This window comes from Neodiprion fabricii, chromosome 1, assembly GCF_021155785.1.
Source record: "Neodiprion fabricii isolate iyNeoFabr1 chromosome 1, iyNeoFabr1.1, whole genome shotgun sequence".
Lineage (NCBI taxonomy): Eukaryota > Metazoa > Arthropoda > Insecta > Hymenoptera > Diprionidae > Neodiprion > Neodiprion fabricii.
The window spans coordinates 31,794,572-31,821,667 of record NC_060239.1 but is presented as its reverse complement, the minus strand read 5'-3'; the positions used below and the strand labels follow the sequence as shown (position 1 = coordinate 31,821,667).

The following is a 27,096-nucleotide window of genomic DNA, read 5'->3' as shown; positions in this document are numbered from 1 at the left end:
TGCAAGGTTTTGCGAGCGGTGAGTAACCGGGCGATTTTACATGCGAGAGGGATAATGAGAGCGAGAGAGAGAGAGAGAGAAAGAGAGAAGAATCGGCACGGCAGCAGAAACGGAGGACGATAAAAAGGAAGGAAGGCGAAATTAAGATTCCTTTGAAAGAGGAGCTGCAGGTTCGCCTTTCCGAAGGGAGAGACTAACTCGGAGCGAGTCGGACGAGCCGAGTCTTCAGCCTCGACGGAGAACCGGAGAGAGATGAAGAAAGAGGGAGCAGGAGAAGCGAAAGAATGCTCATCCGAGTACAGGCGGTTCGGCCTGCGGGTCAATGGCGAGAAACGAGCGATGGGTACGAACGAGCATCGCGCCCTCGATACTCTTCCCAATTAGTGAATCACTCGATTAGGGCAGCGGGAGCGGCTGTAGAAAATTTAATTAGAAAAACCTTCTACCGGTACAAACACACACGCGCCCATACGTGCATACATAGATACACACGCATCAGATTCCCCCTTTAGAAAATTAAATAGGGATCCGGGCAAGTTCATTCCCGCAATTGGAACGAAGTACGTATATCAGGGGCTGCGAGATAATAAGGGGGTGAAAATCTACTCAGACTTTTTACCATTTCCTTCACTGATCAAGTCATACAAGTTGCAATCCGTACAGCACAGCTGGGACCGAATTACAAACTACTAGAAAGTTTTTACTCGAAACTTGCACTTGCAAATGAATTGTTGAAAATAACAATTTTCAGATAAAATCTCACCTTCTACCGTGCACCTTTCTACTTTTCTTAACAAAGAAGTCATTTGTTCGTTCCCTCGGCACGATGTGCAAATTCCACAAAGAATTCCGAATAGTCCCCCGGGATGAAACGCAACATCTCGTTTCAAAACCAGTCGGAGAAGAAATTTTTATTTATTTTAATTTTTTTTTCTTATTTTTTCTTCACCACCCAGGATCAATTATTTGAGATAGCGACGGTAATTGGTCGATCTATTAGTCGTTCAGCACCCCGGGGCTCGGATCTCCGGTTCGGTCGTATAAGATAGCCGGCGGCGAAGAAGCGACGAAGAGAGAACCATACGGAGTGCCGAGAAAGGGTGATAAGGACGGAACGGAGTTTATCCCTGTTTCTCTCGCTCCCTCGTCTCCGGCGTTCAAAGCCCGAAGGATAGACGACAGCTTTACGACGCAAGGATACCAACGTACTACACGAACCCGCCCCGCCAACCCTCCACCTACGGCATGAAACACTACACAAGCCGCGATGTGAGCGTGACGCGGAGTAAGCGGGGGTAGAACGAGACGGAAATATAACGAAAGCCTGCAGGGGAGAAGAGAAGAGAAGTTACGATCGGCGGCGGGAGGGGGGCGAACCCCTGGCGGCGTTGTTCGGCCCCTTGGATGAGGATGAGCAGGAAGAGGGAGCGAGAAGAAGAGGATGATACCCTCAACGTGTATAGGTACGGGCATCGGTATCGTCGGCGCACCCTCTTCATCTCCTCCGAGGTAGTAGGATCGCCGCGGCGGGTGCGACGGAGTCGGAAAACCTCCTCCCGGCCGCCATGTTTCCTCTCTCATGAATATATTCATGGAGGTTATACCGGGTGTGTACACGTACACGTAGACGTAAATGTGCCAGCAACCGGCACCAACGCGTATCGCGGAATGCCTACGGCTGGCTCCTCGTCTCTTACGACGACGACGACGACGACGACTCTTCTCGCTCTGCAGGGGCGCTTGGTTATGCTTGTAGGTGGATATTGCAGGGCACCACGCCCACGTTGACAACTCGCGGTTTCTGCGTGACTAGGTGTGGGTGAAACCCGTGCGGTGTGTACCTTCGTTAAAAACACGCACACGCACTTGGACGGACCTCGAATCCTTCTCCTGCGGAGCTTTTCGTATAATTACTTAAAACCCGGGTGCGACTTAATACGACGTTTCATCCTGTGCGCTCACCTTCCGAAACAACGGCAAACAGCAGCTTTGTTGATATCAAAGTTTCCCACCAGGAAATTGCCTCCATACGGGGTAACAATTCGTTTGCCGTTGTGTAATCGAACCTTTTTTTTTTCATTTCAAACTGGATCTATTGTACGTATATAGGGCATTCCATGATATCTCGATCAAGATTCTACGTCGATGCCTGTGATAATTTTTTTGTTTTTTTTCATTTCTCGTATTCATCTTTTCAAGCTATAAAATCTCCATCTTCTAATAGGTGTCAAAAATTTTGTTATATTTTACAAGATTTTTCTGAATATTTTCAGATTTTTATAAAGTAGAGTTCTTTTCCAAGTTTTTTTAAATCCTACTTCAAATAAGCTGGGTCGACAAATTTTGAAGAGAATTGCGACTGCATTTTTCGTCATGTACTTTCGTACAAAAAATTATAAAGCCAATTTGAGACATCGACGTAGAATCTAGATCGAGATGTCACGGAATGCCCCATATACATGTACAATTGATTCGCGAGCAGCAATGCAACATAAAATCATTGCGAAGAAAATTTGGAAGTTCCCAATAATTTCCCGATCACACTTAACGAAATAACAAAGATTTCAGCATCATAACTCGCGGACATGTAAAAATTGATTGTATAATTCGGTTCGCGCGTATAAACTAGATTTAACATTTGAATACTTGTATAAATAGGAGACGAATATTATTTCTATACATCGTGTAGAATCGGCAAAAATTCGAATAATCCTAACCACCGACAATTTATTTCCAACAAAAAATTCACCGTCTGTCTCTCGATCGGAAGTCCCGTTTTTGATTTCCCTGTGTGTCGTCGTGTAAGCCGGAGAAGAGATTTGTTCGGTAATAATATTGCCGCAAGCACGCGAGGAGAGACGTTGGTGTGTTCACGTGACTCTCGACGTTAGTTCTGAGAGACAAAAGAGCGCAAATTTCCATTTGTCATTGCGGAACGCGAAGAGCCGCGGAGGACAATTTGTCAATAAAAGTAACTCGACAGCCGACACAATTTGCGGTTAAATACTTTTGGCAGCCTGGTGAGAAATGCCAACGCCAGGTGATGACAACATTTCGCAAGTCAATTTGAAACCCGGACTCGGCTATTCAGACTCCCCGGCAAGAGATGTCGCGGTTGCCAAGTTTCGCGCACGCGATGTCGTAGATCGTTGTTGGTGTACGCGCAAGTCTCTTGCGAGCGAAGAGAGTCGAGGGTAAATAACAACGTCGGTGAGTAAAGCCTTAGAGAAGTCGTCACGGGGAATTCGAGAGCTGGAATAGCGCGGGGGAGAAAATTGCAAACGTCATTTCATCGCTGCTTTTCAGTGCACACCGAGGTGCAGCCACGTACGTCTTCTTTTTGATATTTACGATAAAGCTGAAGTGTGAATTACCGGGAGCGCCGATGCCAAATCGAATCTATATAATATATTTTGTACGCATAGGCGCGCGTAATGCACGTTGCAAGCTCGAGGATCGCGCGAAAATAACTCACGTTGCATATACGCCGCAGATATAGAATGTGAATTTATCGCTTCGTTTGATATACAGAAACAACATGTTTATCATGTAAATTTGGAGATATGTACAGCAACGTTGCAGAACGGGATGATGCGCAGGGGCGGGATTTACGAGGTTCAAATTAGTAACATTATCGAAACGAAAGATTGGGGAAAAAATCACTGTTTTCTTAATTTTACATTGATTTTTCAGAAACTAAAATTCCGAATTATGAGTATATTCTGTTTTACGACGATGTATTACGGTTTACTGAATTTCAGAAAATTCCGAAATGGCTAAACAACGGTTTTTCCTCAGCACGAATCGTTACGATAACGTTACTAACGTCAATATGATCGGGATTTACGATTTGCGAGACGTTAAGAAGAAGGTTTGGGCAGTGTCGGTTCGCTCCCCACGATCGCGTGAGAAGCCGACTTTGGAAATAGCCGCAATTGAAAATTCACGTTTCGTGAGAGTTCGGACTGGCTGGATCTTTTCTTCCGTTAACGTAGAATCCGAAAGGGCATTCGATGTTAGAGGGAATGATCCAGAATTGCAGAGCCGACCGGATGATCGCTGGCTGTAGCTGCCGGGGTTCTTTGTTCGCCGTCTCGAAGGAGGCCAATTACAAGAAAAACTCGTCTTTGTTACCGGGAGCGCAATACAGCAATCAACTTAAATGGAAGCAATAAAATGCAGGTGCTAGCGTCGCGCATTCCCTCCGACCGAACCGATCGCATTGCATTGGCGTCGAGTTTTCGGCTTGCGTAAGTCCAAAATTGCATCAAAATCGTGCCGGTCGAATGTAATTGCTCGTCGACGATCCGACCGATACAGGGAAAAGCTCTAACCCACTACAACAAATTACTTTGGTACCCGCTTCAGGGCCTGTAATTGGCGCTCAAAGCTCCTCCTCTCCCACAAGTTCGTAGAGTGTAAATCGCGAAGTTTTTTCAACATATGTCAATGCCGATTTGACTGTGAAGAATTTTGTTCCAGTTATAAAAAAAAATTTTAATATAACATCTGAAAACTACTCTTCCAATAGACTTTCGAATTCAAATCTGCGTATCTGTGCAATTCTATTCAAGCCGTTATCCCAATGGAATCCCAGCGACTAATAAAATCCAATCTATTCATTTATTATTCGTAACTTTCAAGATAACGCCAAATCGTTCCGAGATTACCGAAGTGCAAAGACCACTGATCGATACGCTTACATAATAGAAAGTGAAGTTATTGACCCGCTTTTAATTTCTTATCAGGTATAAGATATATTTTTTTTTTTCCGATAAAATGCAGAGTCAGGCCTCGACTGATTACACGAAAAATTCAAGTCCTCTTATATATTTCCCCCTAAGAAAAATTTCTTTTACATTCATGAATCAAGATTTCGACCAAAGTATTTATCTGCAATGATCAAGAAGCAGATACTAAGTTAGCAACGAGTCCTCGCAAGATCCTAATAAACCTACTGATAAATAAATCTCGATTACCATGATCATTACCTCGTCCGAGGCACAATGGTTTGTGTCAGATTTAGATCACACCAGCAAAGATAGTCTAATAACAGCTCTCACCGTTGCGACGGAGTTTTAAAATAACCCCCGTCATCATTATCGATCAATGCTCGCAAGTCTTGAGGATGAAAAAAAAAGGAAAAAGAAAAAAATACAAGAAATCGATGAATAAATACCGCATCGACAAAACGATTCCAAGCTCGAGTTTATCAATGCGGCATATCACGTTAGACGTATAAGTTTATCTAGCTGTGTATCGATTATTCGCGATATAGCGCGACCACGAGGGTGAAGGGAGGTTTACCGAAAAACTCGTCCACGTGGGTAAGTATTTCCGGTCTCAGTTTCAAGCGATGCTTCACCGACCCAACCCCACCAGTGACGTATGTCATGTATGCACGCAGAGGGAAAAACCTGGTAAGTTGAGCGATTAGTTGAATGTTTACAAAGCGGGGCTGTTGAAAAGCACCAGAGACACCGACACCCAGCTTGTACGCCATCGAATATTCGAGGGTTATTTATATAAGGCGATACGTGCCCCCCGAGCACGTGTGGTAGGTACGTGTTTCGATAGTTAAACCCCGGGTCACGGAACATTGCACGCCTAGATGTAGGCACTGTTCCGAGTCCACCAGCGATGTCATACCTGCTGTAGCGTCCGTAACGCCGTCGTCATTACCATCGCATTATCGTTTGTCGTCGGTTGGAAGTTAACGCGCCCGACACGAGTATCGCCGAGTGTGTATGGGTACCTATGCCGGACTCTGATGCATGCAGGTTGCCTCCCCCCACCTCCCCCTTTCCAATTAGCATACTTGGATGATAGTTCCTTCGTCGCATGGCGCAGGTTTGCGGGCCTCGGGATCTCATCCCATCCTATCCCATCCTATCCCATTCTCCTTTCTCATCTTCTCTCCTCCACGCGGCTTACTTACGGTCAATTAAGCGCACACTCGCTATGCTCGCAACATCCCTAGTCCCACTCATTCGCTGCACCTCTCGCTCTCTCCCTCTCTCTCTCTCTCTCTCTCTCTCTCTGGTTCTTTGATCGTGGCGACGCGCAAGCAAGCTAGAGTAGTGGAGGAACGCCAAGTGCCTTTGTGCAAGGCTAGCCAAGCCTTTGCGGGTCGGGGGCTCATTTCGCTCAGAATTCAGACTCTGCATTCTCGAGTGGACTGCTGGAGAGTTTAGAAGATGATCAAGGGGACATTTACACTTCAAGATAGATAGTGGGGGGGTAGAAAGGACGGGATCCTTATCATTTCAAACTCAAGATTTGATAGACGTCGGAGCTCTGTAGACATTGCGATGAATAGTTAAAATAAACGTCGCTGAATTTAGATCAAAGTTTCTCGACGATGTCTCTTCAATGTCTCAACTTCGGGTTTAAGCAATTCGTCAAAACAAGTCGTACAAAAGCATAGTCTTTCTAAAATTGAATTCTTGAACAGAAAAAATATTTCGAGAGAACAAAAGTCGGACCAAGTCGTAATAAATCTCGTCATCGATCGAACCAATTTCATTTTTCATTCGCTTTTACAGCGCATAGAAACAACTACATAATACAATAACAAAGTTAAAAGAAATCTGTTTCGCGATGTATAATAATAAACAAGCAATATACTAGATACATTATACAAACTGTATGATAACGTCGATACATGTGATAACCATGCGCATTGTTCAACGAATCATTTCGAATTATATCACGATACCGTTATAATGTACTGCCGAGAAAGAAAAATTCAGATACACAATCGACAATCCGGCGAATTCATAATTTGACGTCGAGTATGGAATTCAACCCCACCGTTCTTCCCTCGTACAAAAGATAACATACAGGCAGACGTAGGTATCGGATACATCTGTAAAACCATTCCGCGATGCGTACGCAAATTTACGTACAAAATCATGTCGTACGCGTCAATCCCCGGCAAAGAATATCGCAAAGATAAAAGACACCATCGCATTGCATCTCAGGTTTAATGAGACAGTTGCGAGTTTACCGGAGTATATTATGCCCCAAGAGCGTATATAGCGCCGTATATTACACCGCTATACACGTGCGGGTCCGCAACCCCTGCCGGCACAAAGCAAGTCATTATAACCCTATTATCCCCCGACATCGCCGTGCCCTCACCCTCGTGGCAACCTTCTGCAGAACGAACCCTGAGCGCGCATTTCCAAGTCGCTACCTTTGTCACCCTTGTATTATACCTGCGTGATGGGGGAAGGCAGAGAAGGGGCAGGGAAGTGAGGAGAGGAAGGGGGGGGCGACCTCCGAGCTACACGCACGTCATGAACATTGAACCCTTGGGTGGAGGGAATATTTATTGCGGCTCGAAATCCAATCGTTATACCGTTGTATAAAATGTCCTGAATAGTCGTTGATATTAAATTTGGAACGTTTCTCTTGATCCTACACGAAATACAATAGGTCATGTCAAAATACATAAATTTACTCTTCGATTCTTTCAGTTTTGTTGTAAAAAAAAAGGAGCCTCACTCGCGATCAGCGTCTGATCGAAATAGACACAATTCAAATGTGCCGCAGTCTGTTTTAGAAATGAATTACATAGATACGCGGTACGAAAAAACAGCCCCGCCATTCGGTGCGAGGGAATTATTCGAGCATAACCTGCAGCTCCCTTTCTCAAATAATCCTGACAGAAGGCCAAGAGGGTAGTTACGAGCTTCCCCGAAGGGTTAATTCAGCGTGAAAAATTAATTTCGTACCATTCTAGTTGGAGAGATGGGGGGGAGAGGAGAGGAGAGGAGAGGAGAGGAGAGGAGAGGAGAGAGGAGAGGGACGGGACGGGTCGTTCCGTCGAGTGAGTTTTAGGTGGGTAAAACCGACGTCGGTGTAAGTAAAACGTATATACGTGAAAAAAACGCTACGAAAGGCGTGAATTTTTGTGTGTACGGACGATTCTGTTCCAGTGAGAATTAGAGTAGGTATTATATTTGTAATTTGGTTAAGCAGGGCTTGAAATTAATCCAAATTTAGCTGAAATTCGTTGGTATTTTTCCACGTAACGTGACCGGGTGCCGAGTGCTTGCGGTAATTATCCTCAAACAACCAAATATATACCCTCGTGACGATTATACCAGCAACACTACGTACACATATAATCGTACACATCGTCTACGTTAAACACAAGTACTACAGTTTTTATCGTTTATACGTAGTATAAGTACACGACAGTCGCAGCAGAAGCCGTGCGGCCTTTTCGAGAATAGTGAAACAACTTTTTATTACACGTGTCCAATACCTACACCGTACCGCTTAATCCTACACGTGCGCATGTCATGTACGTACGTAGTTTGCGAACGCGAGCGTATCTCTCTCGCAATCAACCTACGTTTATATACACACGTACGAGAAAGAGAAAGAGAGAATGTACGTGTGTAGGGGAGTTATTACGAGTTGAAGCAGACCGCCCATAGAGTGCGGTGAGATACAATACAAACATACCGCAAAAAGTATCGAGTGGATGATGTAGAATTATGCAGAAAAAAAGAGTAGAGAGGCAGGAAGAAGCTGCGGTGGCGAATAGGAGAGAGAAAGAGAGAAAGAGAGAAAGAGAGCGAGAACGACGGATGAATGGGAACGGATAGCTTTATTACCTTATTATCTGACAATGAGGAGAAACGAGGTAAAAATAAAGCGGTAGATAGAGAGACCTATATATAAATCTAGGAGAGATGGGATTCGCCGCAGGCGTTTCGGGTTCAACCAGTCGAACAACTTTATAGCCTCGATACATAACGCCGGTTGATCAGCGGCGTCCGAGGAAGAAAGGGTTCTCCTCTCCGGCGCGTATAGGTAAATTACGATGCCAGCCAGTTTATCGAGGAGCCACCGATTGATTTATTTTCATACACCGTGGAATATTAATTTATATTTCGTCCAGTAATAATATTGATTCACACAGAGGAGGCCAGCGGCCATCTGTCAGCCCGTCGCATCGCATGGGATCGTATCGTATCGGATCGGATCGGATCGGCATGGGATCGAATCGAGGCGGCGAGCTCTGTCTCTGTATAACTAATATACGCGCGGGTATCTCTCAATGTATATTATGCTGTTAGCGCGCGGCTTAGTTTCGTAGGCTGTCGGTGAGATAATATTTGTTCAGTCATCCAAATAAACACGCTGACATCCGTCGGTAAACGGTGCCTTTCTTCTCTCTCCGTCTCCCTCCCTCCCGCCGTTTCTCTTTCTATCCCGCATCGACATGCCTCGACAAATTCTCATAATACTCGTGTTGTTAGCAACCGACTACCTCCCTTTTCTCACAGACCCTCGGTCAAAATCTAACTGAAACAAGCCCCCAGCCCCCACCTGCCGAAAAGTGAAAAAAAAATTCACAGATTTACGTGTACACGCGTGAAGTAGAAGAGTAAGGTGGTGGTGGTGATGGTGGAGAAGGAGGAGGAGGAGAAGCGGTTAATTACCGATAGTTAGTCACAGTCACCCCTGTAGCGTGTCGAAAGAGAAGAAGATCGAGAGAGAAAGGCCGCCGATTGACGCGGCAAAGAGACAAACGATCGTCGCGCCGCCGACGCGGGAGGAGCGAGGAGGAAGCGAGAGTGAAGTCTCGGGATACCGGATGGACAAATTGTGGAGATGTCTTGAGTTAATTGAAGCTAATTAATTTGTTTTTCTCTCATTAGAAGCCGGAGGATGAAGCAAGGCGCGGGGAATCGCGGCGTGTTTAATCAAGCTGCAAAAGCGTCCTCCTCCTCCACCTCCGCGGCGAAATTCCTCCCCCTCCGAACCATGTCGCAGGAAGCGTCTGCAGTGAATTCCAAAGATCTGCAGCAGCGTATTCGAAAGGACCGCGGCATGCGGGGGGTGGGAGGACAGCCCCCGGCCAACACAAACGATACCTTGCTACAGGTTACAAGAGAAGAAAGAATTACTGCGCGGGAAAACAGCAGCGTACGACAAACGGCGAGTCGCCAAGTTCTGCTGTAAAGCGGTAGAGGAAACGATTGTTTGAGCAACGGACCCCCACCCCCACCTCCACCCCCCCCCCCCCCCCCCCGTCCCCCGGGTAGCCATGGAAACGGCGACCCAGCCGCTGGGAGCAGCGGCAGAAGGTGGCAAAATCAGCAACGCCCGCCGCGTCACGACTCGCCGTCGTCGTCGCGAACGCGAAACGGAAGAGAGAGATGCTTTCGTACGGAAAATGGAATTACTTGTTACGTTTAAGCCGCTTACCCATTGCTCCCCGGTCATGGGATTAGTTCGCGGGTGAAATAACCGCGACCAGATATAACAAGTTCAGGTGCGAAAAAACTGGGGGAGGGTGGTCGTAAAAAAATGAAAATCCTTGCGAGAATCGACCCCCTAACTTTTCATGGCTCGGGAAAAGACGTTCGATGATTACGTTTACGGCATAGGTACACTTGTTTCCCAAAAACGCACTAAATGACACCTCGTTCATACGCATGTAATATGACTTACCGTGAGAGTTTACAAATCCCGCTGGATAATCGATGGACGCGCGTTTTAAAAGTTTCCAGGAGGGGGAGGGGGGGGGCGACAGGAATTTTCTGTTTTATGAGCTTGAAAGTAGAGGGTAAAAAAAAAAACTTGCCCGTAAGGGAGAAGAAACGAATGGATGAGTTAGCGAGTGAGTGTGTAAGCTACCGAGCAAGTTTGCTAAACGTATACATCATATTTACGTACTTGCATATGTTATACACCAAGTCTTTCGCTTTTGGAGTGTGACGATGTGTGTACATGAGATTGCGTATATATTACTAGAAACTGTTTCGAGGAGCGGAGGCGAGTTGCTGTTTACACAAACGTCTCGACTGCAAAAATAATCTCTATTTGCAAACCGTATTTTTACAAGACGTAGTATAATAGATACAGATATTGGGACCTTCGACTCTACCTTTATACACACAGCAACGTCGACTCGAAGAGATTCGGTTGAAGTTTGATTGTCTGAAATTTAGTAATCCACGATCAGAGTAGAACGTTCTCATATTATGAAGGCTAAACTCTTTCAAAATCGTTTTGCAATTGTAAATCAATGGATTTTGTACCGATGCTTTGTTGCATTAACGTTGCTAACTGAAATCTTGTAAAAAATTTCAAAAGCAGTAGAGTCATTCTTTATCAATCTATTTGGGTCTCTGTCAAAAAGAGAAAAAAAAAAATTTACCAACGACATACGTCGTCTTATTTCAACAGTTGACTCACTACAATGTCTCAAAGCTTATGTACATAGGTACATAATCGTGCGAAGTCACAACTTGTTAGTGTACGATTTATCTCATTATCAGTGACAAATGACGAGATAAAAATAAAATATCTCGAACATTTCCATCGTCCGAATTAATATATCAATAGATATACCAAAGTGAAATCGTTATGCCGAATTAAAATTCCTGTATTAAAAGTACCAACGATATTGAACGTGTAAGAATAACTTTTTTTTAAATCATTATTTACTGTTGTCATTGTTTTCGTAAAAAAAATATCCCCCCGTTTAGAACTAACCATTTACGTATATAAGACTCTATAAAGCTACAATAATTTTGGTGTGATTTTTAGTTTGCTTTCTAGAAAAAAAATTTTCATTTCGTTCTGTCGCCGCGTTTTCTATTTGTTATTTTTTTTCATTTTTCCCCAACGTTGAACAGTAATAGTCGATATTTTTGCAGGTACGTAGCCGTATACTGTAACATTGTAAAAAGTAGGCACGACGCGAATGACTGCGGTGACCGATCGAGTCACTCGTCCGCATCGATGGTTACAGGGGCGGGGGGGTTATTCGTTCGCGGTTGTAACATCTTCACCATCGACGGGCAATGTCATAGTTATTACTATTATGATTATCATATTCATCATTATTTTTGTTGTTTTTGTTATTATTATTATGATACCGGGATATAACGACCGTCGCCGCTTACAATATTATAATGACGCGATGATTATCGTGGTCGAGACGTCAAGCGACGTCGTTACAAGCACGCGTGTCGACGGAGCAGCGGCTCAAACGAGATGCGTAAATTAATTAGGCGGGTTACAATGGATTCACGTATAGGTATAATATAATCCCATCGATCATCGCGGATACCCGGCCGGTCTTACATAGCATCGATGTCCGATGGGTGCACCGTCGGCGTTGCATAAAACGAATGAGAAAAAGTCTACATACGATATAAAGGAGCAAATAAAAAGGGAATTTGTGTAGCGGTAAGAGGCGAACAGATGTATCTGTTAACTGTTTGACAGCCGGTTTCCAGCTCGCCGGTTCCCCCCGCCTCTCGGTGTCGCCATGCTTGGCAGCCCGAACTTTCGAGAGTCGTGCGTGAAAAAAGCACAACTTTCGTCTCCGTTAAGTGATATCCATATCCGCGCGTTACGGAAAAGCCAACACATCCCACAAAAGCGGACCTCCCCTCTCTCAACTTTAGTGAATAACATGTGCAAGTTTATTGTTATTCAAACAGCTTAGAGAGGCCGGAGGGCGTTGAATTTAGAGACGAGAGACGCGGGCCTTCTTCAAATCTTACACGTCGACGACGAGGAGCAGGATCGGAAAGTCCCCCAGGGTGTGAATCCTTATCAGATAGACGTTGTGCATTCATACGTATGCGAGTCGACCTTTGTATCGCGCTGTTATTCATCCGAACGTTTGTAAGGCCTTTTCACGGACTTTAATAACACTTTCTAAAACTAGTCCCGCGTATAACATTTCCGATTCAACTGTGCGACGTCATTCGTCGTACAACGAAATTACATGCTAATTATCCTCGTCAACAGGCATTCGTAATTAGCGAGGTGTTAAACTACCTCTATACACCGTGCGTCTCTTTAATCCCTACGCGATGATCCTCGATTAAGAAGGCCGCGGTATCGGTTCACTTTGATGTACAGTACGCAATGCGAATTCGGTCACGTTGCACGTTGAAATGAAATTTCATGCAATTTTCACTCTAACGTAACGAGGAAAAGTATCGTAATCTTTACACATCCCGATAATTGCGACGATCAACGATCGTTGTTAAATTATTAATAACAATGAATAGAATATTACTCGATTACTCGATTCAATTACCGAGCTCAAATTTCTAAGCAGTTGCTCGTTGGTCGGATTTCAATTACTCGAGATCAGCCATTACACAGTTCAGACCGGAAGGGAAGAAAAAAACACGATAAATGGAATAAAATTACAATCAAACACTTTTTTAACCATCGTTTTATCGGTACCAAGTACCGCGAAATCGCTTTGACGCTGTCGAAATTTGCTTGTCAACGAGTAGCTACTAGTATCGATAAAATTACGTCTGAGAACCTCGCTAAGAACTGTGAAAGTTCCGCTCGTGAGTGAGCAAATGGAATGACTAAACGGTACATTAGAGAAGGACATGATCGTGGCGCTGACCGCGCATTTAATGACAATATCGCGGGGAAAGAAAAAGAATGTCAAGTTAGAGTGAAGAACTAAATCGAGTCGCTGAATCAAAAATTCTATGCAAGCTGTCTTCGTGACTCGAAAAGAGCAAAAAAAAAAATCCATACAAATTAATTATTCAACGTTCGACGACGTTCAACTCGACTGAATATTCCTCGTAACTTTGCTCGCCAGCCGGTTTAATTCTTTTCCCGCAGGAAATCAGGAAAACTCGTTGAATTGAGTTGAATTCTTTGGTCTAAGGTACCGATGTATACGTTGTACATTGTTCGAAGAAACGTGCGGGAAAATTGGGTGGCGAAGCTAAGAAATGGGGAAAATTCCGAGGCGCGTAAAAAGTTTCAACTCACGGTAATGGTGACGAGAGAAATGAGATGAAGAATAATGAGAAGCAGGAGTAAGTGAATTGGAAGGTGGAAAAAAACGTAAAAAAGAAGGACTCGTACAATTGCCTTTAATAATTGCTGGGACGCGGATCGTTGGACCGTTTCGTCGTTACATGTATAAAATATTGCGAGATGGGCTAAAAGAAATGATATTCTATTTTTTCATCTCCTTCCTCTCTTACAGCGCGACTCATACATTTTTCATACAAAGGAACACGGAGAAACGAAGGAGAATTCCTCGTTATAACAATCTACTTGTATACATATAATGTACGTGTAACAAGAAAAAAGAATACAAGTCAAGAGACGGGATGTTTGAGCGGGAGAGGAAACGACTGTTGAAAAAAGACCGACTAAAATAAAACATTGTTTTAATTACCACAGACGTTTAATTACAATAATTGGCAGATGGCGGCATCCCCCCGTCCCTCGTCGTAAGTCTTCTTCCCTTTAAACTTCACCCATTATCCCAGTCTTTTCTTTCCATCTTTCTACCTTTCCTGCAGTTTTATCATACCGCGCTTACACAGCCACGTATATCTAGGTATAATTCTTTTCCTCGCTCCCCCTCCAGCGCCATTGAAACAACCCACTTTACATTTCATCCCTCGCGAAAATCCTTCGGCTAATCTCTATTCAGTGTTCGGATCATCGCCAAGATTATTTGCGTTGGGTTATATACCTACGTATATATTGTACACAATATTATACAAAGAATAAATGAAAAGAAAAAAAAAAGAAAAGAAAAACCGAAGAAACCGGTGTATACAATAAACACCGAAAACAAACAACCGACCGTGAGTTAAGACTGGACGCTAAATCCGAAGCGTTGCAAATTCCGCCCTATAATTTTCACGATAAATGTATACAATATTACAATGAGCGACGTTTTTTTCTCTCGAAATAATCTTGAAACACAGGGTTACGAAACAAAATTGTATATGTAAGAATATCAAATTGCGTGGTAGCCGCGTGTGTATACATAAACGTAGTTATTACATAACGGCGTAAAGTATGATTACATAGTACGGAACAGATATATAGGTATATACATATAATATCGGTGATTCGTATCAGAGATCGGAAGAAGGTGGTTCGAATGAAAAGCGTAAGATATGAATGGTAAAAATCGCGCAATAACAAAAAAAAATAAATAAATAAAATGCGAGTAAGTAAAAATTAAATAACAAAGGGATTGAAAAAAATAAAACAGTAATACGTAATATCTACCCTGTAGCATTAATCTTGAAGAGGCACCGCGTAACGCTCTAATTCCAGTATAAATACGCGTGTTGAAAAACAGTTATCCAGTTAACGTGACAGATACCCGAAACGGGAGAAAAGGAGAATGAAGAGAAAAAGGAAAGGAAGATAAATCCGGGATAAAGTCGAGAAAGGAGGCGGAGGTAGAAAAGCGAGGACGGAAAGTTCCTCCCGTCCAAGAACAACGCCGGGCCATCATCATCCCCTTGGAAAGTGTGTGTTCGCGAGATTCACTCCCCCCTTCCCTCCCCCACCCCCTTCCCCTTTCCACTACCTTCTTATTCTTATTCTTATTTCTACCGCTTATAGATATACATATATATGTATGTACTACGTATATATACGCGGCTTGGGCAGGAAAGTATAAACCCCGGGACGAAGGGATGCCGGTAGGGTGCAGAGCAGGAAGTCGAGGATAGGCGGTGGTCCTCTCCTCCTCTTCCACCTCTTCCTTGTCCTCCTCCTCCCACGTCGTCCAAACGACCCGCGGATAAGGGAGAGAATGAGGGAAGAGAAAGAGGGCAAGAGGGTGAGAGAAGAGCAGCGAGGGTCGGCTCGTTCGTGTGCCTCCGAGGGCGGAGACCACAGAGTATTGATTTCATCCCCCGCGCTTCTCTCCGAGTCCCCGTTTCAACCCCCCTCAACGAACGGCTCGACTTCCACCAACGACCATACCGCCACCCATTCCGGGGGTTGCTTTACCCGAGCCGAGGGGGAAAAATCGTTATACGGGGTAAGGAAAGGGGCGGGGGGTGTTTCAGAGAATTTAATAAAACAAAAATTTTCACCAACCGTGTGATAAAATTTTTAAAACGAATGAAGATTAGATCCGAAATTTTCGATAATTCATACTTTTAGGCGTATGCCGCATAATGCGGATCTGTTGACTTTTCCCCTCCGTAAAAAAGATATACTCGTAATTGTTGCAACGTATTCAAAATTCGTTTATCAACTTGACGCTTCGTCACGTGAAAATTACAGTATATGCGTCGATTAGCAATCATATCATCCTTATTTATGCGTGATTGCTGATTATAAATGAGTTGGTTAGTGTTCAAAGTTGAAGTGTTCTAGGCGTAAAGAATTTGGAAAGATTGTAAAAGTCGAGTATCGTAACATGCATCTTCGTTGCATAAAACGGAGAAAAGTAATTAAAAGAAAAAGTCAGTTTCAACGATGTGTGCGTAATAACACATTTGTATTGTCAGAAATAGAAAAATAACGATGATTTTCATATATTTTGAGTTACGTGTTACGTGTAGTGCACGAATAAAGAAAACAATTACATTTAAAAAATAAAAACGAAAAGAAGAGGGAACCACGAAACTGGGATGAAAATTGGCACAATAGCGCGCGTGTAACTCGGTTATAAATAACACGCGACTTTTCCGCTCCGAGGTCGATGTACATTCTGAACTTTTATACTCGAGGGTCGGCATGGGGCAATTTTCCATAAATTCGGATCACTCTCGGTGCGGTAAATGTACAATATACCTAACAACACGGACCCAGGGCGAAAAGTTGGAAGAGAATCGCGAAGCACGAAGAGTCGCGAATCGCGTATCATTGTCGCAATAAAATCTGGTGCTCGTTCACGACTAGTAAGTATATCGTCGTCGAGTCGAAGTTGCGGCGCTGCCGCGTTGTGCGGCTGATTGCGAGAGCTCGATGTACGGAGTTTAGCTCCAGATACGGAGAGTTCAAAGGTTTTCAAACGACGCTACTGCAAACACAGAATTGCACCGACGTAGAACTGTTATCCGATGCATCGATGAATCAACAAAACTTTGTACGTACACGCCTGAATGCAATTTTTTTTCGGATAGTAACGTGTGCTCCGATTGACATGTTAGAACGAATTGCGGTGAAAATTATTATTGTTGTTGTTGTTGTTGTTGTTGTTGTTGTTCTTGTTGTTGTTGTTCTTGTTATTTTGAAAAGATTCAACGTCGACGCGATACGTACTCTACACGGTAATATTCCCGACCATCCGAAGCGGGCGTATATCCGTAGTTCTAAAAAGCTTCGCGAATACAGTTCGCTTGCTGCTCAAGATCTTGTCTCGTTAATTACGCCGGGACGAAGGTGAAACGTAATCTTACAATTGCGGCAGTTATACCGCCTTTACAATTCCCGTCGTCTGTTTCGACCGAGTCGCACTGGATAACGCCAGATTACAGGAGTTTTACAGTTTTAACGCGCGGGTCACGGAAAGATCATTAACTAATAAACGACCGGCGTAACGCGTTAACGAGTGAGACTTTTTTAATATTTCGAAATCCTGCCTCCACCACCGGCACTTTTCAAAGTTAGATAAAAATTTGAGATATCATACACGGACAAAAATATACGTATCGACGATATATCCTCAAGCGGTAACGACAAGTTGGAATTTTTATTGCGCATGGATCTAGGTTTGTGTGCGTGTATGTGTGTGTGTGTGTGTGTGTAAAGATGCGGCAGCTTTACAGTTTACACTTTGCACCAGGCCGTTGCGCATCTTTATCCATCTTCTTATTTTTTCCTTTTCGCATGACCCATCAACCGAGGATATCAACGTTTCGATACAAAGGAGTAAGTTGAAACTCCGAGAATTCCAAAGTTTGAAAAACAGTTAAACATACCCCGAGATTCACGGTGCGAATAATTTATACGGAAACCGATAAACATGTTTGTGTCAACAGATCATATACTTTGGCGAAAATAGCGACATTCTTTTACACTGTGCAGTTAACGCTGTTTTTTACTTTATAAAAACTCTTAAGATTGCGATGTCATTAAGCAATATACACACCGTATAACGTATTATACGTATATACGTATAAAACGAAAAGAACGGAATGAAATCAGACGCGTACATATTATTTGGCGGCATTTTTTTCTCTGGTAATGTATTGACTGTATAATTTAGCGTACAAACTAATCGTCGAATGAAAATTAAATACCCTCCGCTACTGAAGAAGCCAAGTGCTTCAAAACGTTGATGATAACAAGATTCTTCTGGGAGCCGCTGATCACTCGGCAGACAAGTCAATTATGTAAAATATTCTTTTTATGCATATATTATCAGTAAGAAACACTGATTGAATATTTGATGAAGTGTCAATTAGTATTCTCTTTGATACGACAAACGTTTCAAGAATAATCAATAATATCCACCAAACAGTGATTAAAAAAAATGTGAGACAGAGAAGATATAAAAAAAAAAAGCTGGCGAAATTTCAGGGTATTTATCACATGAGATATGTATACCGAGAAAAGAATATTTATAACGTATTATAAAAATACTCAGGCGGACGAGTGTGCGATGTGTGATCAAACGAAATAATCGGTCAAACAAAAAGCTTTAATAACATTTTGGTAATCATACGGAGAGGAATTTGATTATTACTGTATTACTTTTTTAATCATTTTTTTTTTTTTTTACTCTTTAGCCGCTTGTCATACGTTCAGAATGTGACGATGGAATTTTTCCCCAACCCCGTTCATACATGACCAAATGTTTAACCCGTAATTTTTCGCCAAAGTTTGAAAATTTCATGCCGATGCGACAGTACGATAATAATTCAATCACGAATGCAAGTGTGAATTTACATAAGTTGAATGTCTAGAAAAATGGTTTATAGCGTAACGAATCGCATCGGATGTTTTGCGAGAGAAAGAAAGAGTCTCAGAGGCAGTTTATAAAAATAGAATTTCGCAACGTGTGGGTCTAACGATCGGTCAAGTGATTTACAGACTCCGGTATACCTAACTTTTTATCGGATAGAAATAAAAATCCGCAAAAAAGAAGACGAACCCCGCGGGTTGGGAGAAAACAAAAAGGGAATGAAGAAAAACCAGTAAGAAGTGCAAAAATTGGCCTCTCTCACGGTTTCTCCCTTCCTTCATCTTCTCCCTCTCCCTCGCCCTTTCACTTCTTCTCTCTCTCTCTCTCTCTCTCTCTCTCTCTCTCTCTCTCTCTCTCTCTCGTTCGGTCTCTTCCTATTTTTAATGCGGACCCTCCGCACCGCCAACGCTTCTCTCCCCTAGGATACAGAGGGAATGTCGCGGCACGCCGACTCAATCCATTTCTCGTCCCTGCACGAATAACTCTCTCTCTCTCAGGTCGAAGATCTTTTGCCCGGCTGTTCAAATTACAATACATGTGTGTAAAGTGTACGCATCCGCCTATGTAAAGAGAACGCGAGTAAAGGACTCGAATATCGTCCGGCAATGCAATTATCGATCGAAGCTATAGCTGAATAAATCCAGACAAGATTGACTTCGCGTCGTTGACATAATCGCGCGAAAAAATTTCCCGTCAAGTGGTATAACCATGCCTTACCTACATGCCATGTACACAGGTATACGATAAAATTTGCCAGAGACCTGTTGTACCGAGCGCGCATTCACCGTTTTTTACCGATCTATTACACGAGGAATCGTGTATACAAAGCATCTGGCCATAGATATACTGTACGTTATATTATTATATACGTACGCTGGTACTTGAGCGGAGTAAATTTTATATGTAAATATAGAATAGATATGTGAAGACGATTTTTTTCCTTCGTCTGTAACCAAAGCCTCGCACGTCTCAAGGATCTGATACCCGAATATCAACGAGAGCGGTTATCGGAGTTTATCTAAATATTATCATAAGTTGGGAATACTTGAAAATTCAATTTACCTATAAATAAAGATAATTTTCTCCTTTTCGTTTCTCGTGCGTAAGCATATTTGTGGAGAATCCGAAACTTATATCCCCCTTGAGTGATCTTGAAATTTCGTTGAATCACCGTTTCAACGATTGCCAAGAATTCTGTTATAACGGCTCGTTACGTAGATATACGTATACGTATATATATAAGTGAAGAAAAAAAACTGTTCGCTTAATAAAGTTCTCAAGAAATGGCATCACTCCGTGAAATCTGGTCATTCGAGTAGATGAAAAACAAAACTATAAACGATAAGTTCTTTGATGCTCAGTTCGCATCCTTCCGAAATTTTCTGTTCAACCCAGAGGATAGGTGTATACGGATATATATATATATATATATATATATATATATATATATATATATATATATATATATATATATATATATATATATAATTATATATATTTAAGGATGAAGTGGTCAGAGTCCGTCTGAAACGAAGGTTAAGAAAAAAGAAAGAAGAAACCGTTTAAAAATTCTCCAGGAATGTCATCGGGGCGCCATTGGTAGTGAACAGGAATGAAACAACATACCTAACGTATTTGATCAAAAATTGAATAACACAAGCTAAAATATCAACAATTCGACAAGATATAGTTTTTCACATATCTAATTTAATTTAAACTTTAATCATTTTCATCAGATTCGAATGTTCCTGTCCTCATTTCTCTCGTCGACGAGTTTAATTAATATTTTCCAGCGTTCCAATGATAAAACCTTTTCTCAAATTGTCGATACGGTAGGGTTCGTTATTCGAATTTGCACGGATTCATTTCCGTTACATACATACATACCCGCAGGGACGACGTTGTATCATTTCTGTTCGCTATTATTGGTTGCAAATAACATTGTTTGCTTTTTATTTACTTTTTTTTCTTCCGAACGTTTTCTCCTATTTTCCCAACTTTTGATCAGGACAATCGGACCGATTGACGACTTAAACTAATACGGGCAAAAGATATCGAAATAACCTTATATACAGGATACAAGAGCAAAGTTGTAAATTGACAAGAAAAGTAAGAGTAGTCAAAGATACTACAAGCAGAAGAAGAAGAAGAAGAAGAAGAAGAAGAAGAGGAAAAAACGAAAGTTCAAAGAAAAACAACAACAACAACAACCCGAAAGCTTGAACGAAGGGATAAAAAGGTAAATGTGAATCCCGGATCATGATATAGCGGGGATTTATTGTTTGTATAATGTTACCTTTGGTTCCGGAGTGGAATTGGAGGTCTTGAATTTCTTCGCCGGGGGTGGACTCGTCGCCGTGTCGGAAGAGTCCTCGGGGGGCACGGCGACCGCGGTTCCCGGGACCGCGGCGACTTTGGTCTGTTCGGGTTTAGCCGCGGATCCGGCGGCCGTGGCGCTGGCCGGACTCGGGGGAGGGCAGGGGGCGGCGGCGCTGATGGCCGGGGGGCTGGGACCCTGGGAATTAACGGGGAATCCGGTCCTCGAGTTGCCAGTTTGCGAGGACTGCGGGGGCTGCTGGGGCGCCGCGGCGGCGGGCGTCGGGCCCTGAGAACTCGCCGACGCCTGACTCTGGTTACCGGATCGCGCGTTTCCGTTCATCTCGGGCTTCGACTGCTGATTCGCGCCCCCGTGGGACGACGAAGAAGAAGAAGAAGACGAAGAAGAAGACGAGGAAGAGGATCCCTGGGGTTTCTCGTGTTTGTCGCGAGCCTTGTCGCGTCTGTGACCGCTCGAGCCCCGCTTCGACGCCGTCGACGTGTTCGAGGGCGTAGCGACGGATGCGGAAAGGTGGGACGACTTGGACTTGTTCGAACCCGTGGATCCCGACGATGAGTTCGACGCCGAGGACGAAGATGAGGAATCGTTCGCCGAACTCGCCCCGCTTCCGCTCCCCCCGTTTCCGTTATTGTTACCCGCGTTACCGCCCTGGGAATTCTGACCGGTCAGTTGCGCGACGCCGTCCTGAGCGGACGCGTTGCCGTTCAATTCGTTGGACTTGACGATCTCGTGCTTAGCTTCGCTCGTCTTCGTCCCTGGTTTCGTGCGTTTTATTTTCATCTTGAGGCCCTTGTCCACCGTGGCCGAGTGTTCAACAGCCATTTTGGTCGTATTGCCGACGGCGGTATGACCCGCAGCATTCGGCCCGCAGGGCTTACCGGAACTCGCCACTACCGACGATATACCGGTGCTCACCGTGTTCAATGCAGACGACGAACCGTTCACGCCGTTCCCGTTGCTGCACGATATCTGCTGGAGTACGCCACCCGCGGCGGATCCTCCACCTCCTCCTCCTCCTCCTCCGTTTACGCCGCTGCCGCTGCCGCAAGAGTTTCCGGCCGCTCCCGAGTTGCAGGAGCTCGAATTGCTGCCGCAGGAATTGGAAGACGACGATGCGGAAGATGACGAGTTCACCGAGTTCACCGAGTTCACCGAGTTTACGTTCAAGACGTTGTTGCAAGAGTTCGCGCCGCCCGGACCGTTGGCGATGTTCTGATTGCTAGCAGGATTGTTCGTCGTGGCCGAGGCAGGCGTCGAGGCCATGCCTGTCCCCAGGCTCAGTTTCTCGTCCCTCGTTTTCTCGATGTCAGCATCCAGGTCGATTATCAGATCCCCGATACCGATGTCCCACTCGTTGTCGTCGTACTCGAAGTTGTTGCTGTTTGCGGCGGCCGCGTCTCCCGCCGCTGCTGCCGTGTTCGCCGGCCGAGCCTCGACTCCGACTCCGACCTCCCGATGATCCTCCTCCTCCTCCTCCTCCTCCTCGCCGGCGTCGTCGTCGTCCTCGTCGTCTTCGTCCTCGTGCTCGTCCCCTTGCTCGAGAATCGCGGCCACTGTGCCCCGCGCCGGTTGATGCCTGCGTTCGACGCCTCCGCCACCGCCTCTTTCACGGCCGGCCTGCAGGTCCCTGCTGCTCCTACGGAGGGTCGCCGATCTATCGTCCGTGGAAGATCCGGCCGTCGGTCCTGTCGAGCCTTTGCGAATCGGGTTAGGGAGGCGACCGCCTATTGGCGTGGTCGCCATGCCCTTGAAACCGCTGCCCCTGTACCCGCCAGCCTGGTGGTCACCGAACACGCAACCTCGCTCCTGCGGAACTTTGTCTCGTTCAGAGTCGCGGTGTAGACCCTGCAGCAACCTCCGCCCGCCCTACACGCGGCGTCCATCGGACACATCACTCCTCTGATTTAATCCTCGACTCTCTATCGCTTCGCCGGCTTCCGCTTCCGTTGTAGTTTACGATTCGGTTTCGGCGCCCGCGACTCGAGCCTCGTCGCCGCGCAACGCTGCCGCCTCCTCCTCTCTCCTCCCTTCTTTCCCCTGACTTCTCAACCTTTCTCTCTCTCTCTCTCTCTCTCTCCCTTCTTCTTCCTTTCCCCGTTTCCTCCTCCCTTTTCTCCCTTCCCGGCGCTACCTTCGTACCGGTGTGTTGTTGTATTATTATGTCATTGTATTCCTTTTTGTTTTTTCCGCCATTCGTTCGTTTCTTCGTTTATTTTCACGTTCGTTATACGATCTTTTATCTTCTGGGAAACAAATGCTACCCGATACTTCGTTTCACTCTCTAATTTCTCTTTCGGATTTTTTATTTTTACTTTTTTGCGAGTGCTTGTTTTCTTATATACATTCTCTCAAAAAAGAGACCAGCTCCCGGCCTCGTGTCTTGTATCTGCTCCATGCGACACCAGCTGCCGTATCTGAAACAACGAAACGGCCCAAATTAGCACCCGACACCACTCACGTTCCTGCGAAGAATTAATCCTCCTCATCCTCCCCAATCCTCATCATCATCATCATTATCATCATCATCATCATCATATCATCATATCATCATATCATCATATCCTCATCCTCATCCTCATCCTCATCCTCATCCTCATCCTCATCCTCATCCTTATCCTCCAGAATACTTCAATATGTGTTCAAAGGTAATTGTGTTTTCTTTTGGTTTTTTTTTTTAAATATGTGATTTATTGATTATTTCTTTTCATCCGTAGTCCACAATCATTTACAGACGTATGTAAAAATCTTCGTTGTTGGATATATTTTCGCTGATGTTTAATATCTTAATTTTGTCATTCATCAATTTGTTTTTGTTTTTTTCACTCCTCTTCCTCCATAGTTTTCTATTTCATTATACGTGTACAATCAAATAAGTACATAAATATTACACACATCATAGATATTATACATATATATGGTTACACATGAGTCAATTATAATTCGCAGATTCCAATCATTAAACAGGCATATACTAATCAATGCACGTATATGTAAATATGTGATATATCGTGCGCCGATGTTGGGTAAATTTGCATGACTCGTTACATGCTACGTACGTAGACATATTATACGTCCACAATGTATGTCGTTTACGCAATAAGCTTCCATTATATGCAACAAATACATAAGCCGTGCGATAAACACAAGGTGTATAAATTGTACAAAATCACGATGTATGCCATATGCAGTATTGTACGCGTCGTTAATTTTGCGAATGTAGCACATATACGTGTACATATCCTATGTAACATGTATCAACTGTACGTACATGTGTTCACGGGTGAAAACGAACGCCTCGCCTATGTCCCTCTCCCGTGTCCCCCCTTTACACCAGCAACACCAGCAAGGCACGTTGTTCGCTTTGACGTTTCACGTCGCACGTTTAATTAAACGATTTAATTGGGGAGGATCGGTTAATTAATTCTCTCGAGTTTCGACATAGGAACGCGGCGTCCAGCCGCATGCAGCGAACGATATAAACGCCTATACGTATGCATAAACACGCATTCGTGCACGAAAAGCGAACGAGAGGGAAGGTTTGGGGGGGGGGGGGGGGGGGACGATCGGAATCGAATCTTGTTAAATTGATCAAAATTACGCGGATGTTGGCTAATGAAGCGGAGTTTTTAATTCTCTGAGATGTCGTCCCCCAATCCCGTGGCCTCTTTTCCATCCCGCCGACTCTCGTGCAAAAATTGTGATTACCACTTATTGTTACCGAAGCGGGAATTCGTGTCAAAGAACGATTAATTTTACCCACGGCGCTTTTGGCAGAGCGCCAGAAACTTTCGTTCCTTTTTTCACCCCCCAGCGATGACCAAGAAACGACACAGCTTACAGGTAGAACGGAACAAAACGAGGAAACGACACCGGGGCAAATCAGTCCAACGGCGAAGAGTCGGGTAAAGAGACGATGAGTAAAACGCGATGGACGAAATTCGGTAAGGGAATCAAAATCTTGATTTTCCGGCGTTAATTTTTGAGAAGATAACTGTCTATGTCAATTCTAATTGAAAACAAAAAATATTTTAAGAAAGACGACAAGCTATTCGCGGATAGAAGATTAAAATCTGGCTACTTCTTCTCGTTTTCAATCACCTTGTGGAGCATGAAGGAGGAGAATAAGAAGTTAGGGGAATTCAACCGAACGATCGGTGGCGAGTATCGAGAAGAGGAGCCGAAAAAACGATGGCAGCATATCTTCGTGCGGTAGAGTCCGATGGAGAATTTATTACCTAGAATCGTTTTCGGTTCGGCATCGCTCGCGCCCTCCTCCTCCTCCTCCTTTTTCGACCGCCGTAAGTGATTAGCAAAGGCAATTAAATCGGTGGTCCGTAACCCGGAGGGCCCAGCCCCCAAAATATAACACGTTAATACCATCCTCGTTCGCTGTTACACGAATGGTCGGTGTGCCATGGTGTGGACGTCGAGGTTCGATCCTTTCCTACCCTCTCCCTGTCCCAGAAGAGGAGCCGAGCGACAAAGAGGGGATCCCATAAAGAGCCGAGAACGGGCAGGCGACAGTTTGAAAGTGATTTAAATCAATCCTCGCAGAAGGCGAAATAAAAATGGTGTATTTATTTGGAGCTGGCTGGCACGTGATGAAAACTGTTAAGCTTCGAAGCCTGCAGGCGGCTGTTTCTATAAAAAAAACTTTGCCCGTGTAGCAGCGATGAACCATATGCCGACTGACATGACTGACTGACTGACTGACTGACTGACTGAAGTCGGTGGGCGATTTGAGGATAATGCCGCTCTGAACATGTACCGGGTGAGTCAGAAATACGTAGTAACGAACAGTTAGACATTTGTAATAAGAATTTATATGCTACTCTTCTCTCCCGATGTCGTCGGTTTTTCCAGAAAAACGTAAAGTACCTCTTAAAAAAAACCCTACCGACCCACTCAGGATCTGACGAAGGAAAAAATATTTGACTTTATCTGGGATTTCCGAGAGACATGGAAGCCGCCTCAACTTCCCGCCCGCCTTTGTAGCTCAAGTCTGTCTGAGAGGGTAGATATGCCAGCAGTCAACCCCTCGTCGGGGCAAAAAATAATACACCTTTTTCAACGAAAACGGGAGACGAATGAAAAGAAGATGAAAAACTGTTAAGAGGAGAAGAAGACGTAGAAGGACGAAATGCAGACGATTTGCATTTTTCGAATGAACTTGTCCTACACCCGAAAATTGTTTTAAACGGAACGGTAACGGAAAAAAAAGAAGAGACCGGAGAGAATCAAACAAAGGTTGTTGACTCGAGGCTGTTGTGGCTTTTTCCGTATTTTATGAGTGACACGGAGAAGCTTTGTGTGTAGGTATTCTTCGTTTTATGACAGAGCGGCAAAGGGGCTTGCGGAAAAACTGGAATGCCGAAAAATAAACACAAGGTTTCCGGTGTGAAGAACGGAAAGTTGACTAGATATACCTGCGACAAGTATTTATGTCAATCTCTTACCCACCGCTATTAAAACTTTCAAATTTTACAAGTATTCTTTTTATCACTCGTTTTATTGTTTTTTCACATTCGATATCACTGCGACTGATCTAAAATGAGTAAAATTTTCCCGACGGCCACACAAAAATCACTTTCCAATTCACAGATCATAAAATTTACCGTCAGTCGATTAACGCGACGCTTGAATACAAGAGAAAAATGGAATTTTTGTTATTTTCCGAAACAGCCGTACCTATTGCTCGTCATTATAGGTGTAAATAAAGTTCTATAAAAACAAGCGACAGAGCCGATCGACACGTTGTTAAAATCTACGTGTATAAATCACACACACACACGCGCGCGCGCAAAATATCAGCTGGCCTAAATTTAATGCACCTACGAGCTGTCTGAACAGATGTCGTCAGAATGTCGGACAAGTCCATTGAATTCACATAATTATACGTACACACTGTGTCGTCGCGTACCTTGTACACGTGACAAATAGGTTTTACAAATAGGAGGGTGATTTCCACGTCACTGTTCCTCCACCTTTTCCCCTGTATGCCTTTCGTTTCACCGTTACGATCGCAAACGTTACGGTATTATACGAGTGCATACCT

The 27,096-nt window shown here is 44.1% G+C and overlaps 1 protein-coding gene across 6 annotated transcripts in view; it reads right to left on the bottom strand.

Annotated features, from left to right (window-relative positions):
- LOC124174361 (zinc finger protein 608-like) overlaps window positions 1–27,096 on the bottom strand; it is a 95,542-nt gene that overhangs the window by 28,456 nt on the left and 39,990 nt on the right. For 5 of the 6 annotated variants that reach the window (XM_046553425.1, XM_046553419.1, XM_046553424.1 and 2 more), the window contains exon 2: window positions 21,000–23,455. In XM_046553425.1, coding sequence (XP_046409381.1) covers window positions 21,000–22,784 — 1,785 coding nt within the window. In that variant the 5' untranslated portion in view covers window positions 22,785–23,455. Of the gene's footprint in view, window positions 1–20,999; window positions 23,456–24,309; window positions 24,333–27,096 lie in introns of those variants that run through there. The other variant, XM_046553421.1, reaches the window with a different exon arrangement.